Below are 26,137 nucleotides of genomic sequence, written 5' to 3' on the forward strand. Positions count from 1 at the left end.
TCCTTTTAGCGAATCAAAATTTGTAAACTTTATCAATTGAATGACGTTTCATTAAGATAAGAATATCCTTGCAACCACCTCCCTTTCAGATCCTCCCTTTAACTATCAAGAGACCCAAACATTCGTGGGCTTTTTCATATTTTTCATGGCTAGATAAATCTGCGCCAATTCCAAACATTCATGCTATGGAAACCCATTAATGTAATAGATGCAAAACTCCAGTGAACAATGTTTTCAATACTTAATATAACTTAATAAAATGCCTTTTTATCTGAATCAGCCTAAGTGTCTTAAATTATCTAGCCTTTAAAGGCATATATATATATATATATATATATATGTGTGTGTGTGTGTGTGTGTGTGGAATCTGCATGTTTATATTGGTACGAACCAATCTCGTGACAGAGAAATATGTTGAAAGACTTTGTTTACATAGTTTTAAGTAAATAGTTCAAAACTAACTATTTTTGTAATATGATATTATCTATACACTATTAGAATTTTCATTCAAATACTATGGTAAAATAACAAGCAGCAATCTGTTCATCCAAATAGCCGTAAATTTTACGGTGATGAGCATTTTTTAACTTTACAGTTCTGAAACCATGGTCTTAATACCGTAAAAAACGAAATTTAGCTGGACATTGGAGATAGGTTAGCAGTTTCATGGTGCTGCCATCTATGTCTGAATGAGAGTATAGTATTCTAACTGACCAGGGTCACAAATCGGGGAGTACAGGACACAGAAAAATTCTCTTGTGTCTCAGCTATAAAATGTAACCAGCTGTAAGAAACTAAGTTAGTTTAAGATGGTGTGATAAAATTTCGATTATTTAAACATATTAGGTGAAAGTAGTTAATAATCGGGTCTTCTCAAAGTTAGTAGTTTGAATATCATTTTATTTATGCTTAGTTGACTGCTTTGTTGGAATGTGGTTAAAATAATAATTAAAAAAATTGCTATTAAACCATTTTTTTCCAGAAATTAGTAACAGTGTATAAATAATTCACTTGTTTATTTTAAATTTTTTCTCCTCCTCTTGTAAAACTGAATAATAGTTTAATAAAAGAAATTATGTAGCAGAGTCTCAGAAAAAAAAATCACTCAAATATTTATAATTTTATTTATAAAAATATAACTTTGACAACATGAAATTTTTACAACAAAAATAGCACACTTCTTCCAGGATAAAACATTTGGATGCTTTTCACGCTAATACTACATGCTCATCTGTCCATTGTTTACTACGTTCGTACTCACAAGATTCGAAGTTTTTCCCTTAAAAAATAATTAAAAACATGTTTAAAAATTATTGATTATAATGTTGTACAGTTTTTCCATATTGCAGTAGTTACAAAAAATGAAATAAATTCTTGTGGACAGAAAATTTAAAGCTATTTTAGACATCTAGAAATAAATAAAATTTCTGTACAAGGTAAGTCTAGGTTAGAATTCCATCGAGGAGTTATGGCCAGTTTTAATATCTTCTATATTTTTTTTTTATGAGATGCAGCATATGCAGTTTCACAGAAAATAGTTTAACTTATTTATCAATTTCGACATCGAATAGTTTTTTTGTGACAGCAGAAAAGTATGTAAATTTTACTGTTTATTTTAGTTATGTAATATTTTAATGTTTATTTTACATTTTGTTTATTAATGGTTAAATATTTTTCGTGATTTAAGTATCACGTCGTTTTTTAATGGGTGAGTTATTATTAATTCGACATTAAAGCACTTATATAGTCCAATATTTGTTTCTGAGTAAAACATAGAGGAATATTATTGAGAATTAATTCGATCAACTTCAGGAGAGATGACTATATTTTATTACTACATGTTGTAACATGACGAAACATGACGAACCGATTCATCAGATATAAGGTATTTTCCGTTAGATCCCTTTAGATCGCCAAAAGCCTCTATACTCACCAGTTCTACAATTTCAGCATTTGATGCGTATTAGTTTGTTAGCTGCGGAGAAAATTACAATTCCACTGCAAAAACCGGTGACTGGTTGAGATGTGTAGATAGATGCATGCAATAGCTCCATGAAATAAGTACACACTTTGAATACCTTTGCCAATAATGTGATAAAGTTTTTTTCGGATATGATGGATAAAATCTGTACTCTACATTTTGTTTATTAGATTCTTTTTTCACAAAACTCTCATTCCTTACGTCTTATTGTATATTTTTGATGCTTAACTTTATGAAATGCTTCATTTTCTGTATTTTATCTTAACTTTTCTTTTACTGTATTATTTAGATGTTTCACCTCATCATTAAGGAAAAATGATGGCTTTTTACTTTAATTTCGAACTTTTTTTTCATATGCTTTTCTCAATATAACAAATCTGTTGAGTACACATATGAGAGATTGAAATATGCACAAATTTCCTTGCATCTCTATTTTTAGTGCTTTTATTTCGATTTAAAAAGTTTATGGCTATCATTATATACTTACCCCAAAATGTATTTCAAAATGCACATGAAAAAAAATCGTTTCTGTGGTCTATTTGAGAAAAATGTCTCAATATTTCAATATTTTACAAATTCAAAGCGAGTAATTAAAGTAAAAAAAAAATATTATACAAAATTTACACATTTCTTAAGTTGGAACGTAATCAGCTTTATAAAACTCAATTCTTCATTATTTCGCGCAAAAGTTCACAGATCTCATTAATATTTGTTCATTCATATGAATTATGCTTAATAATTTTTAATTCTATTTTTTTTTTCATCTCATGATTTTAATGACTTGATGTTTTGGCGGCTGAAGCTAAAATGTGCTTCTTAAGAAAAACATAATTCTTTTCAGTTCAAACCAGCATGTAAAGTTATTAATTTGATAAAACTCATCCTGAAAACGATGCATTCGTCTTTAAAAATAATTGAATTCCCTGAAAATTTTATTTTTATTTCACATCCCATTGAAATAAGTTCAAAATTGAAATATTTATTGAAAAACAACTTGGAAAAAAAGTATAAAGTCCATACTAATTACGTCATTGCCTTAAAAATACAAGAAAGGGGTACAAGAAGCAAATCCTAATTGTATAAAAGCAGATTTTGGTAGTTTGCACGCGCAATACAATGTAATGGGGAACGGAAGACGAATGACGGAAGATGAATGAGGTAGAGTTTCAGCTTTTAAGCAAATGGGCTGGAATGGTTCTCAAATTGCAAAAAAATATGAAGGTTCAAGTTTGCAGCGAATACTTACCTGAGGAATCCTGAAAGCTATGGCAGTAAACATTGTATTGGAATAAATTATGAAGGCAAGTAAGACGAATTTGGAAGTTTTCTTGTCGGACTAAGATGTCCTTTGCACAAAATAAAAATGAACCGTGGGGTAACGGCATTGTTAAAAATTATTTAAGTAACAATCCGAACTTTCAATTTAAAAATAATAAGGGAAAACCTCCGTTTACTGGATCACACAAAGATTCTCATTTAGCCTGTACAAAGAAACATCTTAAGGAAGGAACGAATTTGAGTGATGTGGTTGTTTCTGATAATATGAAGTTTAATTTGGATGGACTAGATGACTATCAGTATTTTTGGTACTACTTACAAAACCACTCTTATTGTCCAAGCGTTAATTTGGTTGTGCGTCCGCTATGGTTTGGAACACTTTCTCTCGCAATTAGCGGTGCAACTCCGAATATAATTATACCAACTACAAGGAACTCAATTTGGTATCAAGATATACTGAGAAATAATTTATTTACTATTGCTCTTCTTATAACATCCGAAAACTGGACCGCTCTACAGGCAATGCGGCAGTTCATACTTCATATTTAACTAAATCCTGGAGGAAAGCAAATGAATTTAAATCCCTTGAGTGGCCCTCTCGTTGCCTATATCTGAAACCGGTAGAAAACATTCGGGACATTTTAGTAAGAGACGCTCACAGATCTGGCCGACAATTCAAAATCAAGTTGGATTTGATTGATACAATCAAGATGCCTCGGAATAATATTAATATCAACCTTTTACAAACTCTATCTGTGTGCATGAATGCGAGATTTATAAATGTAATCGACAATAAAGTATTTCACATTGATTAATGTTTTAATAATTGTACCGACTTTATGCTTTTTTCCAACTTACTTTTTATTGAAATCTTATTATGACACATAAAATAATGTGTATTGTATTTTGCTGTTATTTTCATTTTGTTATTGATACATTATGTAATTATATATGACTATATTATAAAATAAAACCATATGAGTAATGTGTTTTTACGTTTATCACTTTCTTCAGTGGCTTTATATTTCTTTTTTAACATTATATTGATATAAATTTTAATATGTTTGAATTTTAAATATTAGTTTATGTATAATATTGTATAGAATTTTCATGACTTTTTTATGAAATGGAATATACTTTATGCAAAGAAATGTGACTATGAGCAGCCCGGTATAATTTTATATGCAAAATCAGTCGGGAATAATTAAAAAGTCCTTATATTATGGAAGTATAGTAGATATTTTAAATGATTTAAAATCCTTTTTTGAATTTACTTTAGTCACGACTAACATAAATCTAGACCAGAAAAAATTAAATTTATTTCAATAACATCAACTGGGCATCTGGAAAAAAATTATTTTTACATTTCCTGTAAAAATACAATTTTTTTTAAAGTTTTCCTATGCTTAATATATTTACACATTTGTAAAAAACGCAAGATGGAGCACATTAAATGTTAACAATACCCTTAATGCTCACTTCGTTATGTTAGGAGAGCATCAAAACACGAAATGCATTAAAAATACTCACATAACCTGTCACATTCAGTTTCGGACTCTCTTGCTTCTTGAATAATTCTTTCATCAGGATTGCGGTGAGTATACAAAAGGTCTTCATTTTCTGATCCTGTACTAGAATCGCTAAAAAAGGAACAGAAACAAATATTTTATTTAAATGTATTTACTTAATGGCGATTAGCAGTTTAATTCATCGTTGGGGGATTATTGAAAAAAGAAAAAGACCATTTTAGTAAAATGAAGGATTCATAACATACAATTTAAAACTTGTGCTTCTTTAATCAATTTGTTAATGTATCTTTTATGGAACAAAATGATATTAGTTTAAAAAAATATCATTGATATATTTACAGTGAAAACATATATGAGAGCTAGAGTAGGGTATTTTTTACATATATCCTACAAATTCACAGCTTAAATTGATAACAATTTTTTGCAGAAATAGATGAAATTGAAATGTTATCTAACAAAGGATATATATTTACTAAAATTTAAGTCAATAATATTTTCCTAAGTTGATCGGTTATTTTACTGAAGTGTTAAACCAACTCTGCTCTTTTGCCATGGATTCAAATACAATATTTTCAATTTCTTCCTTTAATTTATTAAACAAAAAAACTTTAAATTATATTTACAGTTATTCTAGTTCTTTGCAAAGTTACTTTACTGTTAAAAATACATCAAATAATGAAAAACTAAGGCAATTTCTTCTTTACCATAACAGTAGAATTAAAAAAGAATGAACAAACATTATTTTTACCATGTGATGTCAGAAATTTAATTATAATTTTTAAATTAATCAGAACCTTTTAATCAGAAATTTTTACATTGCAGTTGAAATTTAAAATATTTTTTACAACAAAATATTCTTGAAAAGGAAATATAAAAGTCAAATATTTAGAATATTTCATTAACTTAGATTAATTTAAGTTTCGTAAATATGTATTTAACTCATTTACTGGAGATAAAAGAGAAAATAATGTCCTTCTTGGAATTTTGGTCAAGATTCAAATTAATGAAAAAATATTGTTACTAACGATTTCCCCCTTAATACAACTGAAATATATATTGTGTTTTAAAACTGGAACACTATTAGCATTTTTAGCTGTCAGAAAGCCTTCTTAATTTTCAGTATAAATAAATTAACTTAAACACAAGTCAAAAAAGATAAACCAATTTAAAGCAATAAAAAATGAACGTGACTGATATGCAGAATTAAAAATATATAATACTTTCTAGAGATTATTATTTTTGCTCAAGCTAAGTCTAATTTAATGATATATAGTACAGCAGAAAAAAATTATAATTATTTAATATATTTCTAAATTTTCCAGAAATGTATTCCTAATAAAACAATACATTGATTGAGAGCTACTAATAAAAATATTTAAAAGGATCCTGCTTTTAAACTTTAAAATAAAAATTTAAAATTTTTTTAATGTTTTCGGTCATACCAACCAGCAGCTTTTATAATTGCAGAGAATACTTTTTGAAAATGCAGCTTAACTACAGATAAATTTTAAGAGAAGATACATTTAATGTGAATGTAATTTTTTAAATAACCTAAAAAGCAGCTTTTACAAAACCTCTTTAACTTAACAGAAGTTACAGGTTCGCCTGCCCAAAAACACTACAGTTTTTACTTAAGATTTTGTTTAAAGAACTGATAAAATTTTTTTCGCTGAGTTCCTTCCACTATTTAATCAATGCTTTTATAATATCCGTTAATTGAAACGTCAATCCCGATTACTTCAGTTTCGACAAATCTAATTGATAAGACTGTCACGATTTATTGCGTTTTACGAAAAATGAAAAGAAAATTAAAATAATTAAAGTAGCTCAAAAATTCATATTGTAAATCGAATCCATTACATATTCAGGGAGTGAATAGAATTCAATACACATTCATTATTCATAGAGTTCATTAAAGTGAGATATTACGAAATTCATGCCCTATAATTATTCACTCTTACCCATCTCCTGATTCTCGCCAGGATCTGGAACTGCTGTGCATTTTTCTTCTGCTTATATCGGGTACTTCATATATAGGGTGATCCGAACGAGTTCTAATTTCTATACTTAAAAACAATATAAACAATTACTATGGGAATTAAAGAGAAAAATAAAATTTTTAATTAAATCTATCTGTTCAACTTAAGAATTTTGCAATATGTGAATTATGTAACAAAAATACTGGTTTACAGAGAGTTTGAGAAAAAGTCTTTCTTTCCAAATACTTCAAACAAACAAGCTTTCAAAATAAAATTTTAAAAGACAGATTTTAATTTTGATTTTTAATTAATTATTATACTTAATTAATTAACATCTTAAGCTTCATCAGCTTTTTAACATACAGAAATATATTATTTGAAAAAAGCTAAAATGCAGTTAGTAAATATAATTAAAAACAGTTAGGTTATGCAAAAAAATGCACTTGAAGCATTCCATTAAAAAATTATTCTTTTTTAATATTTGGTAACACAATACTTTATTTAAAAAAGTTGAATTTTGTGAAATTGTAAATAAAAATTACCTATATGTCTGTAACCAGAAAAATATATCACAGGTGATTCATAAATGCATTCACTCTTTTCTACCTGAAATAAATAAGATATCTTTGAATTGGTTCAAGTATAAATCGATTGCTTTCTCTTGAAAAATTTATATTGAAAGGTATTAGTAAGAAACTAAATTGTAATTAGACTCCAACAAACTGTATTTTTAAATAGAAATTTTAAATTCAAATAATGTTTCACACTTTTATATATTTGATGTTTCAAACTAATATTTATCCTAAATATTTTCACAAATGTCATAATTTCATAAATTTATAATGCTTACTTTTGATTTTTCTGAATTTGTACTGGATTAATTATAATCAAAGCATATATTTTTAAGAAAAAAATTCATGATTAACTTTGTCAGACATTAAACTGTTGAGAAATAAAAATGTTTTTTTAATCGATAATGTTTTTTTTAATAGAGACAATGTATGATTAACAAACAACTATATATTTTTAAAAAAAGAATTTTTACGACTTAAGAAATGAATATTTATAAATAATGAAAATTAAATTGCTTGCATGTCTGAAACTCAAACAATAAGTTATAAAAATAATAGTTTTTTAATGATACAATGTACGATTATATGTACATACTTGAGTCGAGATCAGTTGTTACATTAGCTTTCAAGTTATTTTTAAATAGATTTTTCATGTTATATATATATATATATATATATATATATATATATATATAACATGAAAAATCTATATATATATATATATATATATATATATATATATATATATATATAACATGAAAAATCTATTTAAAAATAACTTGAAAGCTAATGTAACAACTGATCTCGACTCAAGTATGTACATATAATCGTACATTGTATCATTAAAAAACTATTATTTTTATAACTTATTGTTTGAGTTTCAGACATGCAAGCAATTTAATTTTCATTATTTATAACTAAACTAGTCAAACTAATAAATTTTTAATACAAAATTTAACAACAGCTTACTTGTCGCGTTTGTTGCGGTACACTGTAAGTGAATCCACTTCTTGTGCTTCCAAATGTTCCAACAATCTGTTCATCTGCAGCTCCCTGTAAAATACAGTGTTCTCTTCCATAACCTGCAACTCTACTTGTAGCGTAAGGTGTTGGCAAATATGCTGGATCATGAGTCCCATCATATGTAACAGAAAGTGGTACATTTTCTCCTTTTACTGGATCTCGGCACTCAATCTCAGCTATTGAACAAATTTGAAGGAGAAAGAGACATTATATATATACATAGCTTTTTTAGAAATTGTTTTAGGAGTTCATTCTAATACTTGTTAATTACCATTAGGCGTTCTTTGTACATTTCCTGATGACCTATGCTTGTTGATAAAACATACTGCACAAAATACTACCACCAAAACTATTATAGAACTAACCACTGGGACCGTAATCGTTAAATGACGATAAAATGATCCACTTATGTCACTTATCTTTGATGGTCTTGGAGGATACACTGAAAACAAATGTTCGAATTATTGTCTTTTAATATTCAGAATATTTCAATTAAAAACTAAAATATTTTTATTTCCATAAGTAATAAAATTAAGTTTCTTGAGAATAAACTAGTATGGGTAAAATTGTCTCAAAACTTCTGAATCAAACTTAAAACAACTTCAAAATTAAACTTAAAACAAAATAGCGATACAATTTATAATGAAAGTTTTACTAAAGAGTTAACTGTAAATTCCACAAAAGAAATCATTTTTCTGAGAAAATAAATCTGTTTTAAGAAAAATAGATTTTTACTGATTTAAGCATCTTTCTCGCACTGTAAAAAATTCCCGTCCTATTGACACTATCTGTATATTTGACGGTTTAAAGCCGCTTTTCTGACAAAACCATTTTTCTCTGTCTCCTAAGCTAGTAATAAACGGATTAAAACCATGAGTTTAAATTCCAGTTTTTGCCGTGCATTTGCTTATACCTTATGAAAACTACATTTTTTAAAATAATTTTATGATTATTTTCTAAACTTGCTCTTAATTTTCAGCAATTAATTTATGAGTCTGAGAATTATATAAAATTGCGATTTGCTTTTATCCTAAAAATGACACTCTACCTGATTATTATACCTTTTTCAATGGTATTTTTTGTACGTTAAGTTGTCGGACATTTTTGTACGGATGGTAAATTATAGTTTTAAACATTTATTATTGTTTCAGTAAATAAGACTTTAAGGATAGAAACCGTTTCGGATTTCAATTCATACGGAGACAGTAGAGCTGCGGTAGTGTGGTTCAGAGGACAGAGTGCTCGCCTCCTATTTAGATTAACCGGATTCTAAAGCCATCATCGTCTTGTCGTACGAATGCTGCTCTCGGCTCGATTTATTTTATAGAATATTTTTTTATTAAATAACGTTTTTTTGTTAAAATAACAGAGTATGTGAGTTAAAGTAACAGTTCTATCCAGCTTAATAAAAAACAGACACTTATTTCTTAATAACAGTATTTTTCTGTAGAATAAACGGTTTTATACTCGTAAACCAGCTGACAGCGGTGTCCTATAAATTTAACAGTTTTTCTTTTTAAAGTGTATTGTTATGCACGATTACCAATGATATTGAAAATTTTTAGTTAATAAGAGGGTATTGATACATTAATATCTTTCGTAATGATAGAAGCATGCAGGAATACCTCCAGAAAGAGTAAGAGTAGCAAAAATATATTCCGCATCTGTTGAACCGGCATCATTTTTCGCAGTCATAAGCATCGAGTACCACGAGCCAGGACTCAAATCCGTAATTGTGATGTTATTTTGCTCTGGTATTACATTATTGCTGACTAATGTCCATTCTTGTTGTCCATTAGGCCTGTATTGTATGATGAAAAAATTAATTGGACATCCTCCATTGTGCCAGCTGTTTAAGTTTACATTCACAGCAGATGAATTGGCAGAAAGTAATAACCGTTTATCTGGAGCTCGTGGTGCTATGAAAGAAAAATAGAAGTTATATTGTCACTTACAAGATTAACGAAAATTTTTCAATATAATAATAATTTTTCAATTTTTCGAAATAATTTAATAAATATTATTCAAGTGAAAATGTGAAAAAAAATATAGCTATATTATTAATAAGTTAAATAAAAATTTCATTTTATCCACTTAGAAAACAAATTTAAAAGTTGTATCAAAATAAATAATTTAATTTAAACTTAACATAATATCACTGGTGTAGTAGAAATGTTTAAATTTATCTAACTAAAAATATTTATTTTCAAGGTACACTGTAGAAGAATACAGGTAAAAAACATAATAGTTCTGAAACTTTTTTACAAAAAACTGCTGCTCTCTAAATCTACAGAAATACATTGTTGAACTATATCGAAATCTGTTGAAACAGATTTTTTCAGTAAAAAAATTAAATATGTTACTATAGATCCAGATTGTAACGGTTTGGTAAAAAATTTTTTTCACTTATGAATATGAAAAACCTTGGTAACAAAATGACAACAAATAATTTGATACATTTCATCAGATTTAGGCCGGCTTGTATGATGGTCAAGGATTTGGGCCTTATAATAAGTTCAAATCCCACTTCGAATAAGTTTGAACTTAATGATGGATGAAGATTCTACTTATTCTAATTCTACTATTTTTCAAACTTGATAGGTTTTGATGTCTCAGAAAAAATTCTCGCAAAAAAAATGCAATGGTTAAGTTTTTATTGATATCTGTTTTACTATGCTAAATAGAGGTTATGCATCTATCCTCAGGACAAGTGTATCTGCCATACCCTGACTAAAGGATAATACGTGTTACGTGCAGATATTTTCTGTTGTCTACTTGTTTTTTCATAAGCAAATGGATGGCAACTTTGCTGTCAGAAATTCATAAGTTTTTCGTAATATAAACGAATGGAGAAATAGATAAATAAATAGAGATGGATAGATATAGATATATTCACAAAAATAAATTGGCTTTAATTTAATATACGGAAACTATATAGTAAATGTCTTCATTATGTTCAAATATGATGATATACGGTGTTTGAACTTTATGAAATGTATTAATCTATTTATTAAATTTATCTTCAAAAACTCTTTCATATTCTATTATTTTAATAAGAAAATGCTATTCTTTTATCATAAATTTGTCAGCAAATCGATAAGTCAGTAAATCATGGAACAATTCATTTGCTGAAGTTATACAGTGGCATTGATTCCTATCAAAAAAAGGTCAGTTATGTAAGGAGATTTAAGTATTTAATAATAAAGGTCGACGTAAACAAATTGTCTGATTGCAAATATAGTCGTCTTGAGAAGTTTTTCAACGTAAGAAAACGCAAATTTTAGTCTATTCCAAAATTTAACCTTTTTCCTACCAATGTTCTTATAATGTAGTGCGGATTTTGAGTTAGAATTTAGGGAGTTATTTCAGTCCAAATAATATTTTTAAGTGATGTAAAAATTTACATAATGATTTTTTTTGTATTTTAGATTGGATCCGTTTCTTCATATTTTTTACAAATTCCTGAAATTTGATGTAATCTGCATTTTTTCTCAAACTTTCAATGCAATTTGCCAGAAATCCAAATTTTGTAAGGTAACTTCCATATTTACAGATGTTTTAAAGTATAGTGCATTCGTTTGTTAGGCATGCATTCAAATATTTATTTTAAAATTTTCAACTGCTTTTACTTATTCGATTTGTATTCTATTTGTGGCACATTAAAGTTTTTGGAGTTCTTGAAGAATTTTTATTCACTTGCTGTTATAACAGTTATTTATGAAAAAAATAATGTTAAAATTGAAAAGAGGAATGGAAATGTCGTGGTTCAACTTTGATTGAATTTACAGGAGGCAAATAACAGATTCACAGCTGTAGATGTAATCGCTATACTTAGGCGAGGATAGAAATTCTGGAAAAATTACCATACTGTATGGTAATGACATTTCTGGTAAAGAAGAATTTCTGGTATTTCTCGTTAATAAAACAAAAATAGAAAGAATTTGAGTCATCCAGTTGGTAATTTGATTTGAATTGAATCATTAATAAAATCAATTATTAAACCATTCATTTGGGAATGGTTTACAGAAAATTAGGGCTTTCAAAATCACAGTTCCTATTACCACAAATTAATTAAATAAATACAAACCTGAAAAGTAAATTTAAAGAAATAAATCGTTTCAATACTTTGTATCTTTGTATGTACTCTAATTTATTATAATAAGATTATAAAATTTTTTCCCATTTTCTAATTTTATCACATCTTAAAATATATGCTTCAGCTAATTTTACCAAAATCATTACCAATTTTTTTGTATTTCCATAGAGCCAGTAACATGGTAAATTTCCCCATATTTAGGTAGTACTGATCATATTTTTTTTCTCTGTATGGAATGGAATGTAAAGTATGCATTCTTTTCTTATCGGTATATTTCTCTTTTGTTCAAATTCTTACAATAAAAAGGAAATACTTCCTAATAAGGATTCTTTCTGAGGAATTTAAGGAGGGCATTATACTTTTTCCTATATTATTTGACAATCATAGAGTTGAAATTTAACTAAGTGTTTTTTCATTAAGTTCTGAACTATGATACTTGATAGATTTCAGCTATTGATGTTTTTTTTTTCTTTTTGGTTATAGTGAATGACAATATTTTCAAGATACATGCTCTTAAAAAGATGCCCTAAGCACTTCTTAGAAACACATAACGGTACAAGGAGCCTCCTTAGAAACTTTTTTCTGATTCAGTCAGAGCGTGACGAATCAGATAATTTAAGAAGTGATTAAGAACATGGATAAAAATATTTTTGATCCTGTTATTCCATGCTACATCTTCGGAATTGCGCTTTTAAAAAATATGTTAGAGCTAATGAAGCGAAAAAGCAATAACTGGGAACAAATGAAAATAAAAATAAAAGATAAAAATTAAAGCCCTTCCCTATCATAAAGTCAACAAGAAAATGAAATTTGATGAGCCAAAAGAATTAAAAAATCTTGAAATATGTTTGCAAAAATGTCCATCTATCATGAATATTGTTCACATCAATTTATCTTATAAACTACACCTAGAGAATATGTAGAATTTTTCTTCATTATCCGTACAATATCAATTTTATCAAAAGTGCAAACTATTATTACTGGTTCTTCCGAATTTAAGTACAGATCTAAGTAAGTACAGAGGTACTGATTTAAGATTTAGATCTATGCTGCTTTTTTTGTTAAGCCAGTAAATTTTCACTATTTTTCTTAAGTGTTTTGTTTGGAAGGCATCTATTTTGTTTTCATGCTCTTTTATTAATTAGTTTCACTGCCGTAGAACAAAATAAATTTGACTGCAGCATTGAATATTAACTGTTTTAATTTCATATAAGAACATTATGATTTTCACAGTATAAAAAGTATACGGAAGATGTTCAATGCCTTTTTAATTCCACCCTTAATATCAACTTTAAAATGGTTAAAATCTTCCGTAAATGTTCGACTTTAAAAATGCCATGTCAAAAATTGAAAATTACTGATATTTTTCAAAATTATTGAACTAATCCGTCATTTCAATTTTTTTTGTAAAAATATTCCAATATATATATATACATATATATATATATATATATATATATATATATATATATATATATATATATATATATATATGCATAAAATATAAATTAGAAAAGAGGTTTTTTAGACGAATATTTGTTAAAGCTCTTTTGACGCATTAAGAATTTCTTCTTAAATTTGTAGTTAGGCACAAGATTTATAAGTTACAAGTTACAGTTGCAAGATTTATAAGCAGTAAATATGTAAAAGAAATCACTCAAACTGAATTGCAAAACTATTCCTGCCAAGAAATAGTAAACACGAGGAATAGTATACACACAAGATTAATGTAATATTTAGAAATTCTTGTATATTTTTATAATAAGGAATTTAATTTTTTTTACATTTTTTTACAGATGCATGAGCATATTGGCGAAATTCGTTTTAAAGCTTCCATTTTTATTTATAAATAAAACCCACTGCACAGCCACTTTAGTCTTTCATGCTTTTCCATTTTGTTCTTTTCTTTAGAATTGGTGTAAATCTTCGATAAAATCCCCAAAGCAGGAACGAATAAAATTGTTTCGTTTCCATTCTTGTATCGAAGAGGAAATTTTATCCTCTTTTTCGTCCCAATGTGTCCTTATTTCGCGTTGAAGTAATAAGAAATACGTCACGTGATATTGTCTCAGAAGATTTTCATTCAATTCAGGTTTGTGGAACAAATCTCTTCAAAGCTTATTCAGTCGTTAGGATATTTGGAAATAAAGCTTCTCATTTTTTATTTCGAAGAAGATAAGTACATGTTAGAAAAATGAATTTTAGGATTCAACTAAATGCCCCAAATGGGGTTCTACGTTTAGGAAAAGTTAATCGCCTTCAAGAAAAAAGAGCATTACGAGATTTTAGAAGTGATTTAGAAGCAGATAATGTTTTGAAATGTATATAAATTAGCTATTGATTTTTATTCTTCTTTTTTTACTCTTTTCCCCGAGGAATATTTCCTATTTTGAAACATAATAAATTCTTAATCACACAGTTTAGAAAACAATGCATTATGTGATTTGATGCAAAAATATAAGAAAAGTTCGTAATAACTATGGGACTTAAAAATAATGACATTCCCTATCCAAAAATAAAGGATATCGTATTAAAGTTCATGATTTTAATTTTAAAAATAAATTCAGGCAAGGGTAAACTTCAATTGAGTTTTATGCAATCAATATAAATCAGACTCCTCAAAGTGTTTAGTTTTATTATTTTAAATTTTTATTGTTAATTTATATTAAATAACTAGGGAAAATTTACTCACATAGTACGAAATTATTGTTGGCAATAAGTGGGAGTATTATAACATTTAAAATTTATAATAGCCTGGACAAGTCATAAGTACTATAAAGTCTTAAAAATATCGCAAAAATACCTAATTAGCACAAGCATGAAATGGAAAACACTACAACGAGATCAAGAAAAAAATAAAAAGAAAGATATATTTTTTGTAACGGCGGAGAGTTGGTTTTTATTGAGAATGATTTTTGTTTGTATTTAAGATTTATACTAACTCGTTACGGGTATTTCAATTTATTTCTGTGTGGTAGTTGTGTCAAATAAATGAGATTTTATGAAAAACTGTTTAATTAGTGCAGCTTGATTCGTTACAGTACGATACGTACAATTAAACAGGAACATCTTCACGTTTTAGGACTCAATCTTAATGATTCAAGAAGATTACCTCAAATAGGCTAATTAATTAGTGCAGACGATATTTAAGGTTGTGAAATCGGAAGCAGAACTTACCCTTACCGAATAAACGCACCTTTTTTTTTCCAACGGATTCAGATTTCTAACCCCCATGACATTGAGGCTATATTTCCCAATCTGGGAAGTATGGTTCCAATAATTTGGAAAGGAGAGCGGTAAAAAGTTTGGACACTTTAATGTTAACTTTGCTTCACGCATATTTCACCCTATCTCGAGAACTTTTTAATCAAATAGGAAATGATTGTTCACAATAACAAAACTCATTTATCTCATGAAAAAATTATTTCATGAAAAAAAGATTGAGTAATTGAACGTTAAGATCCGATTATTAGACCAAAATATATTCAGGGGGTTCATTTTTTTTTTCTTTTCATGCACTGTATTCTCAGGATTATTTAATAAGTGAAAAATATATTATCTTTAGACTTCTTTTCAATTACTATTTATTTAAGATTCTTTATGGAATGAATGTCTAAGGGTAGATTCGAGTGATATGAAATCCGCAGAAATAGGTTTTATGCTATAAAGTCACACAGTTAGTACATTTTTGCTTGATGTACTAAATTTATGCTACAGCTACAACTGAAAATAGCATTTCTCAGCTATAAATAGTTTAAATCTTTCATAATAGTAGAATGAAGAGTCTGATTGTTTGTGTGTGTGTGTGTGTGTCATAGCTCCAGAATCGTTTGAACTAGAGTCCTGAAAGCTAGTGAAAGAGGTTATTTAGTCCCCGATCCTAAGAATCACACAAACTTTTCAATTAGACCATTCAGAAGATATCTTTAAAAAATTGAATTTTTTTATTGGTTTAGTACCTGCGCCATTGATATAAATGAAACGACATAAGGTTTTAAAAGTTACGTCCGTAAAGAATGTTCGTTTATAGCTCTCAATAATCAAATTAGCCTATTACACTTTCTTAGATACTTAATTCCTTACTATTCGTTATGTCAGATCAACTCTATGAGCGTGGTAGCATAGGTGGACTACGTAATTGAATTAGTATTTTTCAAATAATATGAAACAACGCTTTTTTTAAAAATTTTATCTTATTTTTAAAGCAAATTTTGCCAAGAATAAGTAATTTAAAATCAATAGTTTTTGAAATTTTAAAAAAATTAAGTTGCGTACTGAAAAGTAAATCTGTTGGAGGGATAGTACTAAATCACTTAGGAGAAAAGAAAAAAAATCGCCATACTGGTAATGATGTTTCAAGCTAATGATGCTTGTTAAAGTTTGGTATTATGTACTAATTTGAATTAAAAAAAATACCTTACGTTAAGATAAAATAAAATGAATAAATGCAATTGTTTCCTTTAGAAGTTCGGTAAATAGCCATACTATTATTGAAGCCTGTAATGCTAAATTAATTTAGGTGATATGTACTAAATAAAATTTGAAAAGAAATGTGTACTAAAAAGCTTAATTAGTGGAGAAATTGAATTTATTCAATCATTTTTTTTAAAGTTTAGTATTCTTTTCTGTATATTTCATAAACGTGTAAAGGGAATTAAAACGTCGAATTCTGAAGGTTTTTGAATTCTTGTATTTTAACTCCAGCATGTTACTTTAAAATAAGTGCATAGTTGATTACGGGAATAAACTGGTACGTACGAAGAATAATCATAGCAAACTTTAGTGAATAATGTAAGCATAGCCATTTACATAATATGATATTATAAGCTGATTCATTTACATCATCTTATTTAAATATACTTACGTCCACCATCAGTTTTAGCTGTCATGATTTCACTGGCGTTTCCTTTCCCAACGCTATTGAAAGCAACGAGGTAAAAAGAATAAGTTGTTCCGCATTGCAAATCGTGAAGTGTGTGCGTCGACTTATCCCCAGAAAGATGCGTTTCTTGCCACTTTGCATTTTCCATTTTATGATGTAGTATATAACCTATAAATAAACGTAAACATGGCAAATAAATTAAAATATAATAAAGTTGATACAGTAATTCATAATTTCGTATAGTTTTCACAGTTAACGATTTCAAGATCTATTCACCTTCTTAATTAACAAGTTTTCAATTATTTATGTCTAAAACAAAATTAAATCATGTGTGAATTTTTCCAACTATCATGTTTTGTCTAATTTATGTATTTATTTATAAATAAATTTTAACTATTAATTACTTTCTTTTTATGTTTGCTTTTCACATTTGTTATGAATCTACAAGGCTCAACTCTTGCTTGATTCACTCAGTGTTTGCTTCTCATGCCTTATATTTTTTTCCCGTAAAATGCAAAGTTTGAAAAAAATATAGGTTCAGAACCACAATAAGAAAGAGTTTATGAAACAGGAGTGTCTCTCGCGGTAGATTAAAGCATTTCCGCTTATTGATTCCCATACAATTTAATTCTGATGATGTGACTTAAATACTCTAGAAGTTTGCTTCAGCATTTATGTGTTCTCCTGTTAAGTATATCTAACGTTTTGAAATTTCTACATTTCGACAAAAAATTAAACTAAAAATGTTGTTAAAAAACTGTATCTTGAGAGTAGAGTAATCGGTGACATATTTAAAATGAGCGAAACCAAAGCATCTGAGCTAGTTTAAAAATCTTCTGCAAGAGTTAACTAAAACAATTTATCCCAGTGTCATCCTAGAATGTTTGATTTTTTTAAATTTCCGTACTGAGTTTTTAAGTTGTTTTTTTTTTTTTAAAAAAAAACGTGATTTTCGGAAGGTTAAAAGTAACTTTAGGCAGTCTGCTACAATAAACTACTCATTTAAAGCTCGTATTCGAATATATTAATGTTCTTTTGTATAAGCAAAAAATTTTGCACTATCTCTTCCATTCCTGATTCTCAAATAGTCGGTAATTTATTACTCAAAGGAAAAGTTACATTATTTTTGTCAAAGTGGGGAAGCTTGCTGGCTCATCCATAGCAGTATACAATATAGAGTTAAAGCTTGGAAAGTTTAATAGAACGTATTTATATTTCATTAAATTTTTTGTTACATCATTTAATTTCTACTTACCAGAAGTGGGTGAATTCGAAGAAATTCTAGGCTCCCATGACAACTTTAAAGTTTTTGACGTTGCAAAATATGTCCGCATTATTGGTGCATTCGGAGGATCTGGAAACAGCATTCCAAATAATTTAAACAAATATTATTAAAAATAGTATTGTGTATTTTAATTAAATTTATTAAAAGTTGCAATATGAACATTCTGTAACTTAAATCAATACTCATGATTTATCAATTTCTGTTCGAATTTTTTACGTTGTTTTGAAAAAATAAATTATGTAATACTGATATTTGTCGATGTTCCGACAAATTATCTCCCCTGCAAAATCAAATTTAAACTATTTTCCAAGGTGCATATTATACTCATTAAAAGATTCAGTAGCTAACTTCAAAGTTCTACGAAGTGCGATTTAGTCAAATTCTCAAAAATATATAGCTAATTTCAATGTTTTTAAAGATTAAAAAATTATTTTTCTTTAATCATTAACAATTTGAAACAGTTTAATTGCTGAGTTCAGGCTTTATAACTAGATAAAAGTGTATGCAATATATTTAAGAGAATAAAGCTTATTTTAATGTCTTGCGAAAAAAAATATATCAAAGAAACTCTCAACAATATTTTTCAAACATAGTAGTAAATATCCACACATGTTCCCTAAAGATCTGATTAAAGGATTTTAAAAATAAGAAACAGAATCAACCACTTACGCTGAACGATATCGGAATTTTTATATTATTACAATTAGTAAAAGAAAAAATAAAGTCGATAAGCCATAGTAAATATTTATTTCAACAAATTTTTATTATTTTTTAAATTTAGGTATTACTAAATTTAAAAAAAAAAGATTTTGATAATTTAAGATATAGTGATGCATGTCCAATTTTAGAATTTTTATACATTGCTTAAAATATCTTACCAAATTCCAGTGTTCTGACATACGCTTCCTCCGAAGGTGGCCCCGCACCTCTACCATTGTATGCTTGAACTACGACAGTGTATTCCGTATAGCGGTTCAAATTACCTATTTCAAATTGTTGTAAGCCTCCATTCGAGAGTTGAACCGGTTTAAAAGTGAATGGGTCTTTGCTAGATCTCATTCTGTAACCAACGTAAAAGCCATCTATGCTCTTTGCATCTTCTTTGGGGATCTAAAAAATAAGAACTTTATTTTTAATTCAACGATATATTTAAAAATACAGTTTAAACGAGGATGAATCTTCAAGAAACACAACGCAGTATGATAATGATGCAAAAACTTTAAGATAACCTAGATTAATTAAAAATTCTCAACCTCTGTCTGATTGCCTGGAATTGTCAAATCACACACTGAACAGATGGCAGGCAAAACTTTAGGAATTGGAATTTCTTTCTCCACCTAACATACTAGACCTAGCCCTTCACTGACTTTCACTTCTTTCTAAAATTGGATAACTTTTAATAGAAAAGTAATTTAATTTCAAAAGTGCTATAAGACTTGCTTTTCAGAAATTCATTGACTCTGGTCAGCCAGGATACAAGACAAAATTGTAGAGAAAATATGCGTGCACACGTTCTTGAATGAAATAGTTCCTTGCATTTGTGGGATATCAACCAACAATGTCTCTTCTTTAACCAATCTCATACTTCACGATTTAATATTAATATATAAAAATTTCTCCTGTTAATTATAATTTAAGAATTGTAGTTACTTTAAATATTTGTTTCACGGTAAGTTCAAGTGTTTGTATCGTCGGAACGACACAACACATATGAGTAGTGAGATAAGATAATTGTCCTCTGAAAAATAATAAGGACATCTGTTGCCAAATGCTATAATATGCAGTTTACTTTAAAATGTTTATCTTTGTACACTTGTAAATGTATATATGGAAATTAATGCTTTGTTAAATATGAAAGTGGCTTTGTTAAATATGAAAGTAGCTTTGTTAAATATGGAAAGAATGCTTTGCTAAATATGGAGTATGTGAGCATACTATTTTTAAGTAAGTACACCTGTTTCTAAAACGAAAATATACCTATCACAATTCTGAAACTTAGCATGTTTTCAAACTGATACCTTCCTCTAAATTTGTAAATAAATGTAACAGAAATATGGGAATGCGTTGAATACCAATCTTCAGACGCTCTTTGTGAAACAAATTTGAATGAAGTAGAAAAGTTAGAATGAAGTAGTTTTGGAAAAGTAAGTAGATTTTTATTTCAGATAAGAAATAAAATTACCTTTTCGAATATTTGATCATTATAAACTTATTATACTTGAACTTATTATAGTTTACTCTAAACAATGCTTTAGCTATAAATAATTCCTATTTTTATTGAAATAACAGTTTCTTCTAGTGAGAAAATTTATTTAATAATATTCACCAAGCAACTCATTATATTTCATAGCTGACTTTCGTCATAAAATAAAGTATTATTATGTTTCTTCTTCTAACGTATTTTTAATTCTGTTCACTATGAAAACAAGTGTTTTGATAAACTTAAAATATTTCTTCGAATCCCAACTTGAAAAGTTTATCATGAATGATAATTAACCAGCTGTAGATGCCATTTATTTTAAACTTTTAGCTTCTCCCACTTTCTTTCTTGTTTGTTATACAATATATCTGCGTTTTGTAATATGGATCGAAAAATACTGTATTAATTTTCATTCAAAGTCAACATAACCTAGTCATTGCTATTATATTTTTCGAGAATAAAAGCAAATATATAAATTTTTAATTTAGTTTCGTATTCATTAGAACGAGGAATGTTTCGGAAATTGTATATGAATATCAAATATATATATATATATATATATATATATATATATATAGACATAAGACACACAAAAAAGGAATGCTTTTTATATAAAAATTCCTACTATTTATTTATTTCCTACTATTATTTAACAAAAGGTATGATGAAACATTTTTTTCTATATTACGTACTATAATTTAAATGTATAGTTCTGTACACCTATGGCAACTTTTTTAATTTTTTAAATGGTGGGACTTCTTGTTTTTATAGTCATATAGCAAATATGTCCTTTAACTCGTATGCATCAAAACTTCTAGTAATAGGAAAAAATAATTAAATAAGATACTTCGTAAAGTAGTATTTTTGCTAATCATAAATTTTTGCTATTATTAAATATTAATTGAAATTCATAAGTTTTTCCTTTTAAATTTTTTTCATCTTTTCATTTAGAGTAGGTATTGTAAAAAAAGGATTCTTTTAGAATATCTATATTTTTCAAATAATAATGACATAAATATAATTTATATAGCTAACACTTGGGAGTATTTTTAACATTTTATTCAGCTTTATTTAAAAGCTCTGTACTTTTAATTAGATATTTAATTCATCCAGTATAAGTCTTGCACTCGAAATTAATCTTTTTAGAAATGAAAGTTATTGCTGGAAAAATTACAAGAGGTAAAGTGTTATTTAGATTAAAGGACCTATATTCGATGAATTAAACAATTGAATAATTGTGCAGTGAGTTAAAATAAATATATCACGCTGAGTAATTTTATCTAATTCTTGACCTTTCACATACTAAATGCCAATTTCACTTTTTTCTCAGTTCTCGGAAACTTCTACGGAAATGTAAGAAAAATAAAAATACAATAACGATTATAATTATTACATTAATAATGAATAAAATTGTAAAAAAATAAAAAATAATTAATTAAAAGATGTGAAATTAATTTATTCGAAGATGATTCAGATAAAAAGCAATTTTTATTAATTATTTATTCTTTCATGCAATAAATAAATGTTTCATTTAACAAACATTTTTGTAAAGTAATTAAAACAAATTTCTTGCAATTCGAATTATGTAATTTAAATTTATATAATTGAATAATGAATTTATTCGATGGTGGTCGAATTGAGATGAAAAATAAAAGAATAACAAAAATCTCGCACTTTATAATTCTCTCATTTCTCACTGTTCATGAAAATTTATGAATATTAGGCATTATTCATTGATTTTAATAATTTTCATCTGGTTAGGCGAATCTCGCCCAATTGGAGTGTTAAAAAAAGTATATCATGAAGTATTTTATCAGTTTTGAGGTAGGTAAGTACTGTATTTACGTCGCACTGGAGCTGCATAATGGGTTATCAGTGATGGTCTGAGAAACATCCCTGAGGATGATCCAAAAACATTCCATTACAATTTTTGTGATACCACTTCCTCTATTTAAACATAGGTCTGAAGGAGTGAAACTTTCTACAGATCCATGCACCTAGGTTACAGTTCAGCAATCAACCATAGCACTTTTGAAGAAACAGATTCTACGAGTGCGTATATCGCATGCACTCGGTGGATCTTAGCGGAGTCGAGGATCAAACCCCATCCCTTCTGAAGCGGTGTCTGAAGGGGATGGGACATGGCCCGGCCCATATTAGTCAGTTTTGCAGCTCCGAGTTTAAAATGCATAAAAAATGTCATTCTTTATTTATTTATTTATTTATTTATTTTTTTTGCAACAGAGCGTTTAAAATTTATCCTCGGAACTTGATATATTTGATGTGCAAATGAAAATATTTTTGTAATTTACCTTAATGAAAAAGACATTTAAAAATAAAAATATATATTCAATATAACCAATAACTTACTTTTTCTGATTCCAAAAATATACTTCTCCCCTTAAATTTAAACGGCTGAAATTACTTTCCTATTTTATTAATTTTTTAAATATCTTTTTTTTCCTTTATAAATTGCCTAGACTAAATAAAATCTTAACCATTTCAACACTTATTTCTTCAAGATGGGGTCAATTTGATTAAGTTTAAGAGTTAACTACTTATTCTGGATGAAATATAAGACTAATCCCTAACTCAAATATTGCAACATCTTCGGAGTAAAGAGACTTCCGATTTCAAAATAATCCCCAACCCCTTTCTTGGCATAATTAAAATGATCCATCAAAGTCCAAAAGCTCTTAGCAAGATCCACATTTACATTATTAATGGACAAAGAAATAGTTCCAAAATTTTTCCGTTAAGGTTTTAATTACGGGATTCCATTAAATTTTCAGATTCATTCCTTAAACTCCATCAATTTCGACAAAGAGGCATTTTTTCATCAGCTGATTGATCGGCAAGTGCTAACTGAGGAATAATTTCTGAAGCTGATAAGAGTTGTTTCAGAGTTCCAGATCATTAAATAAGGAAAAAAAATATAATCAAAGTAATTTGCATACAGATGAGTTCTATAAATTACAACGCATAAGGAAATATTGTTCCAGTGAAAGAGTTAATTAAGTTAAGATTTGAAAGGAGAACATTTAGAGCAATGCGTTTGTTAAGCACATTTATTAATTTCAGGGATTTGAAATTCATGAAATTCAATCGGAATATTAAATTGTGCTTTTCCAAACTTGCGTTTCATTTTTATTTTCAGAAAATAAGATTTTAAATGGATATATGATTTTTAGCGAATATGATTTTACCGAATTAAAATCAAATTATAATATGTAGCAGTTTTATTAATTTTAAAAACTTACCTGCCATGTGACATTGATTAATTTAGATGTAATTGCTGTAGCTTTAACATACTGCGGAGAGACTGATGGTGCTGAAATTAAAAAAACTACTATTGAAGCAGTAATATACAAGATAAGTTAAATGTAAAGAATAAATAAAAATATCGTAATTACTTTATTTTATAGTTGCTTTTTCAAAATAAATGAGTTTTAATTAATATTTGATGCTATTTAATAATAAGATTGTTAAATTAAAATTGTTTGCAGATTTCTAAGATTACCTTTTCTGATTATTTAATAACATTGAAAATAGTTGATTAATAAGAAGACATAAATACCTTACAAAATAAAGAAATCATTTTTGTGCAAAATCATATTTGTTTCAGCCCGTTTTATTTTTTTAAGTTTTATTGAATTTCGAAATTAAAAAAAAATGGAGATGCCAATGAAACCGAAATTTAAAATCACTACAGAAATTTTTAAATTATGTCATTTAAGGACATTATCATTTTTATATGAAATAAGAACCAAAGCCATTATACCTACGTTCTTCCATTGTCGTAATAGCAACTTCTGCACCAAATTGGCTCTCTCCCAATGCATTTTCACATTTTACACGAAAGAAATATCTAGTATTTGGCTTTAATCCTCGAATAATAAGAGTTGTTTCACTTCCAGGAACATGCAGTGGACCCCCAACAAATTCATCTGAATAAAATATAAACGATAACATTACATTAAATCATTTTTTCTTCATATAGTTTTTCCTTGCCTTTGTGGAGCGAATTATATCTATTTCCAACAATTTTTTAAATAATAAATTTTTAAGTAGGTATACAATGATATCAAATACAATATCTACTCAAGCTATGAATCAATTCCTTAAAGAATGTGTGGATGACAAAACAAACTGTAACTATCAACAACAATCAATTATCAACGACAAAAAATTTTTTAATTACCATTTGAATAAAAAATTATTACCGTCTATCCTCCTCCACATGATAGTGTATCTTGTAATTGGAAAATTTCCATCAAAGGGGCGCTTCCACGTCAGTCGAACACTTCGACTTGCAACATCATAAACCTCTAAATTCTGAGGAGCGTCAGGTATGTCTATAGTAAAATGTAAAATTTACATTCAATTCGTAGTATGCTTCATAATTTTTCAATAAAAAGACTTTCGCAAAAGCACTTTTTTATCGCCTTGCAATTATTTTTTTATTTTTTTTATTGTCTTTCTAAAGTAAACCATTTATGTTTATTTTTCTTCATCAACGCTCCAACAAATATTTTTAAGAATCCCACTTATATTTCAGAAAGATTTTTCTTTCAATTATTTTAATAGGAATAATTTTGTTAGCTTCACACTGTAAAAAATTCCAAATCAAACTTTGGAAAAATACTGTGCTGATTATACCGTAATTTTTAAAGTAATATTTAGTTTTTATATACCGTATTAATTATACCGTAATTTTTACAGTAATACAGCAGTTAATATACGAATCACTGCAATTACATGAATAATAGTGAGAAAGTTACGGTATAAAAGTTTACGATAAAAATGGATTTTATGTAAGTATTATGCACATGGTGTCAGTACATTTTACAGTAACTTTATCCAGAATTTTCACAGTGCATAATAAATAAATTCATCTGTTTGGCTATAATTAGTACCTAAACTTTAATAGTTTTAAACTGGTATTTTCAACGAAGAAATAATAATATCTATTTGTGCCGTAAGGTCTACTACAAAAATTTGAGATCGTAATTTTTTGACCACATGCAATAGACAGATTAATAGATTTCTAACTTAATTATTTGTGATCGTTGGGAACATTTTTCAAAGACTGGCAGCCTTTTATATTCTTTGTTCCAAATCAAGCGGAGCTCAGAAGCTGGGAAATTATTATCAAACAGTAGCGCGCAGCTGTTATATCTCGGCATCAAAAAGAGAAGGTCTCATTGGAGATTATAAAGGCTTTAAAATTTTTTGAGTTCAAAAAATTATTTATTTACCAAGAAAGTTAGAGAATTTCTGAGACTGACAGCTACGTATACTGCACTAGAAGC

General features: G+C 27.6%; 1 protein-coding gene across 2 annotated transcripts in view; it reads right to left on the reverse strand.

The window, feature by feature from the left end:
* Positions 1 to 1,107: 1,107 nt before the first annotated feature.
* The window catches only part of LOC107452964 (cell adhesion molecule Dscam1), an 89,011-nt gene continuing 63,981 nt past the window's right edge, over positions 1,108 to 26,137 (reverse strand). The window contains exons 14-26 of one of the 2 annotated variants that reach the window (XR_015429887.1): positions 25,049 to 25,180; positions 24,611 to 24,772; positions 24,086 to 24,156; positions 19,504 to 19,735; positions 18,596 to 18,694; positions 17,323 to 17,508; positions 9,988 to 10,281; positions 8,634 to 8,804; positions 8,309 to 8,538; positions 7,310 to 7,373; positions 6,750 to 6,854; positions 4,790 to 4,899; positions 1,108 to 1,279 (exon numbers count right to left, since the gene is read on the reverse strand). Coding sequence is in view for 1 of the 2 variants with exons in the window: in XM_087153670.1 (XP_087009796.1) it covers positions 1,209 to 1,279; positions 4,790 to 4,899; positions 6,750 to 6,849; positions 7,310 to 7,373; positions 8,309 to 8,538; positions 8,634 to 8,804; positions 9,988 to 10,281; positions 17,323 to 17,508; positions 18,596 to 18,694; positions 19,504 to 19,735; positions 24,086 to 24,156; positions 24,611 to 24,772; positions 25,049 to 25,180 (1,922 nt within the window). In the remaining variant the exon portion in view is untranslated. The remainder of the gene's footprint in view (positions 1,280 to 4,789; positions 4,900 to 6,749; positions 6,855 to 7,309; positions 7,374 to 8,308; positions 8,539 to 8,633; positions 8,805 to 9,987; positions 10,282 to 17,322; positions 17,509 to 18,595; positions 18,695 to 19,503; positions 19,736 to 24,085; positions 24,157 to 24,610; positions 24,773 to 25,048; positions 25,181 to 26,137) is intronic. The other variant, XM_087153670.1, reaches the window with a different exon arrangement.

Source organism: Parasteatoda tepidariorum, chromosome 10 (assembly GCF_982258835.1).
Source record: "Parasteatoda tepidariorum strain Cologne lab strain chromosome 10, Ptep-v5.0, whole genome shotgun sequence".
Taxonomy (NCBI): domain Eukaryota; kingdom Metazoa; phylum Arthropoda; class Arachnida; order Araneae; family Theridiidae; genus Parasteatoda; species Parasteatoda tepidariorum.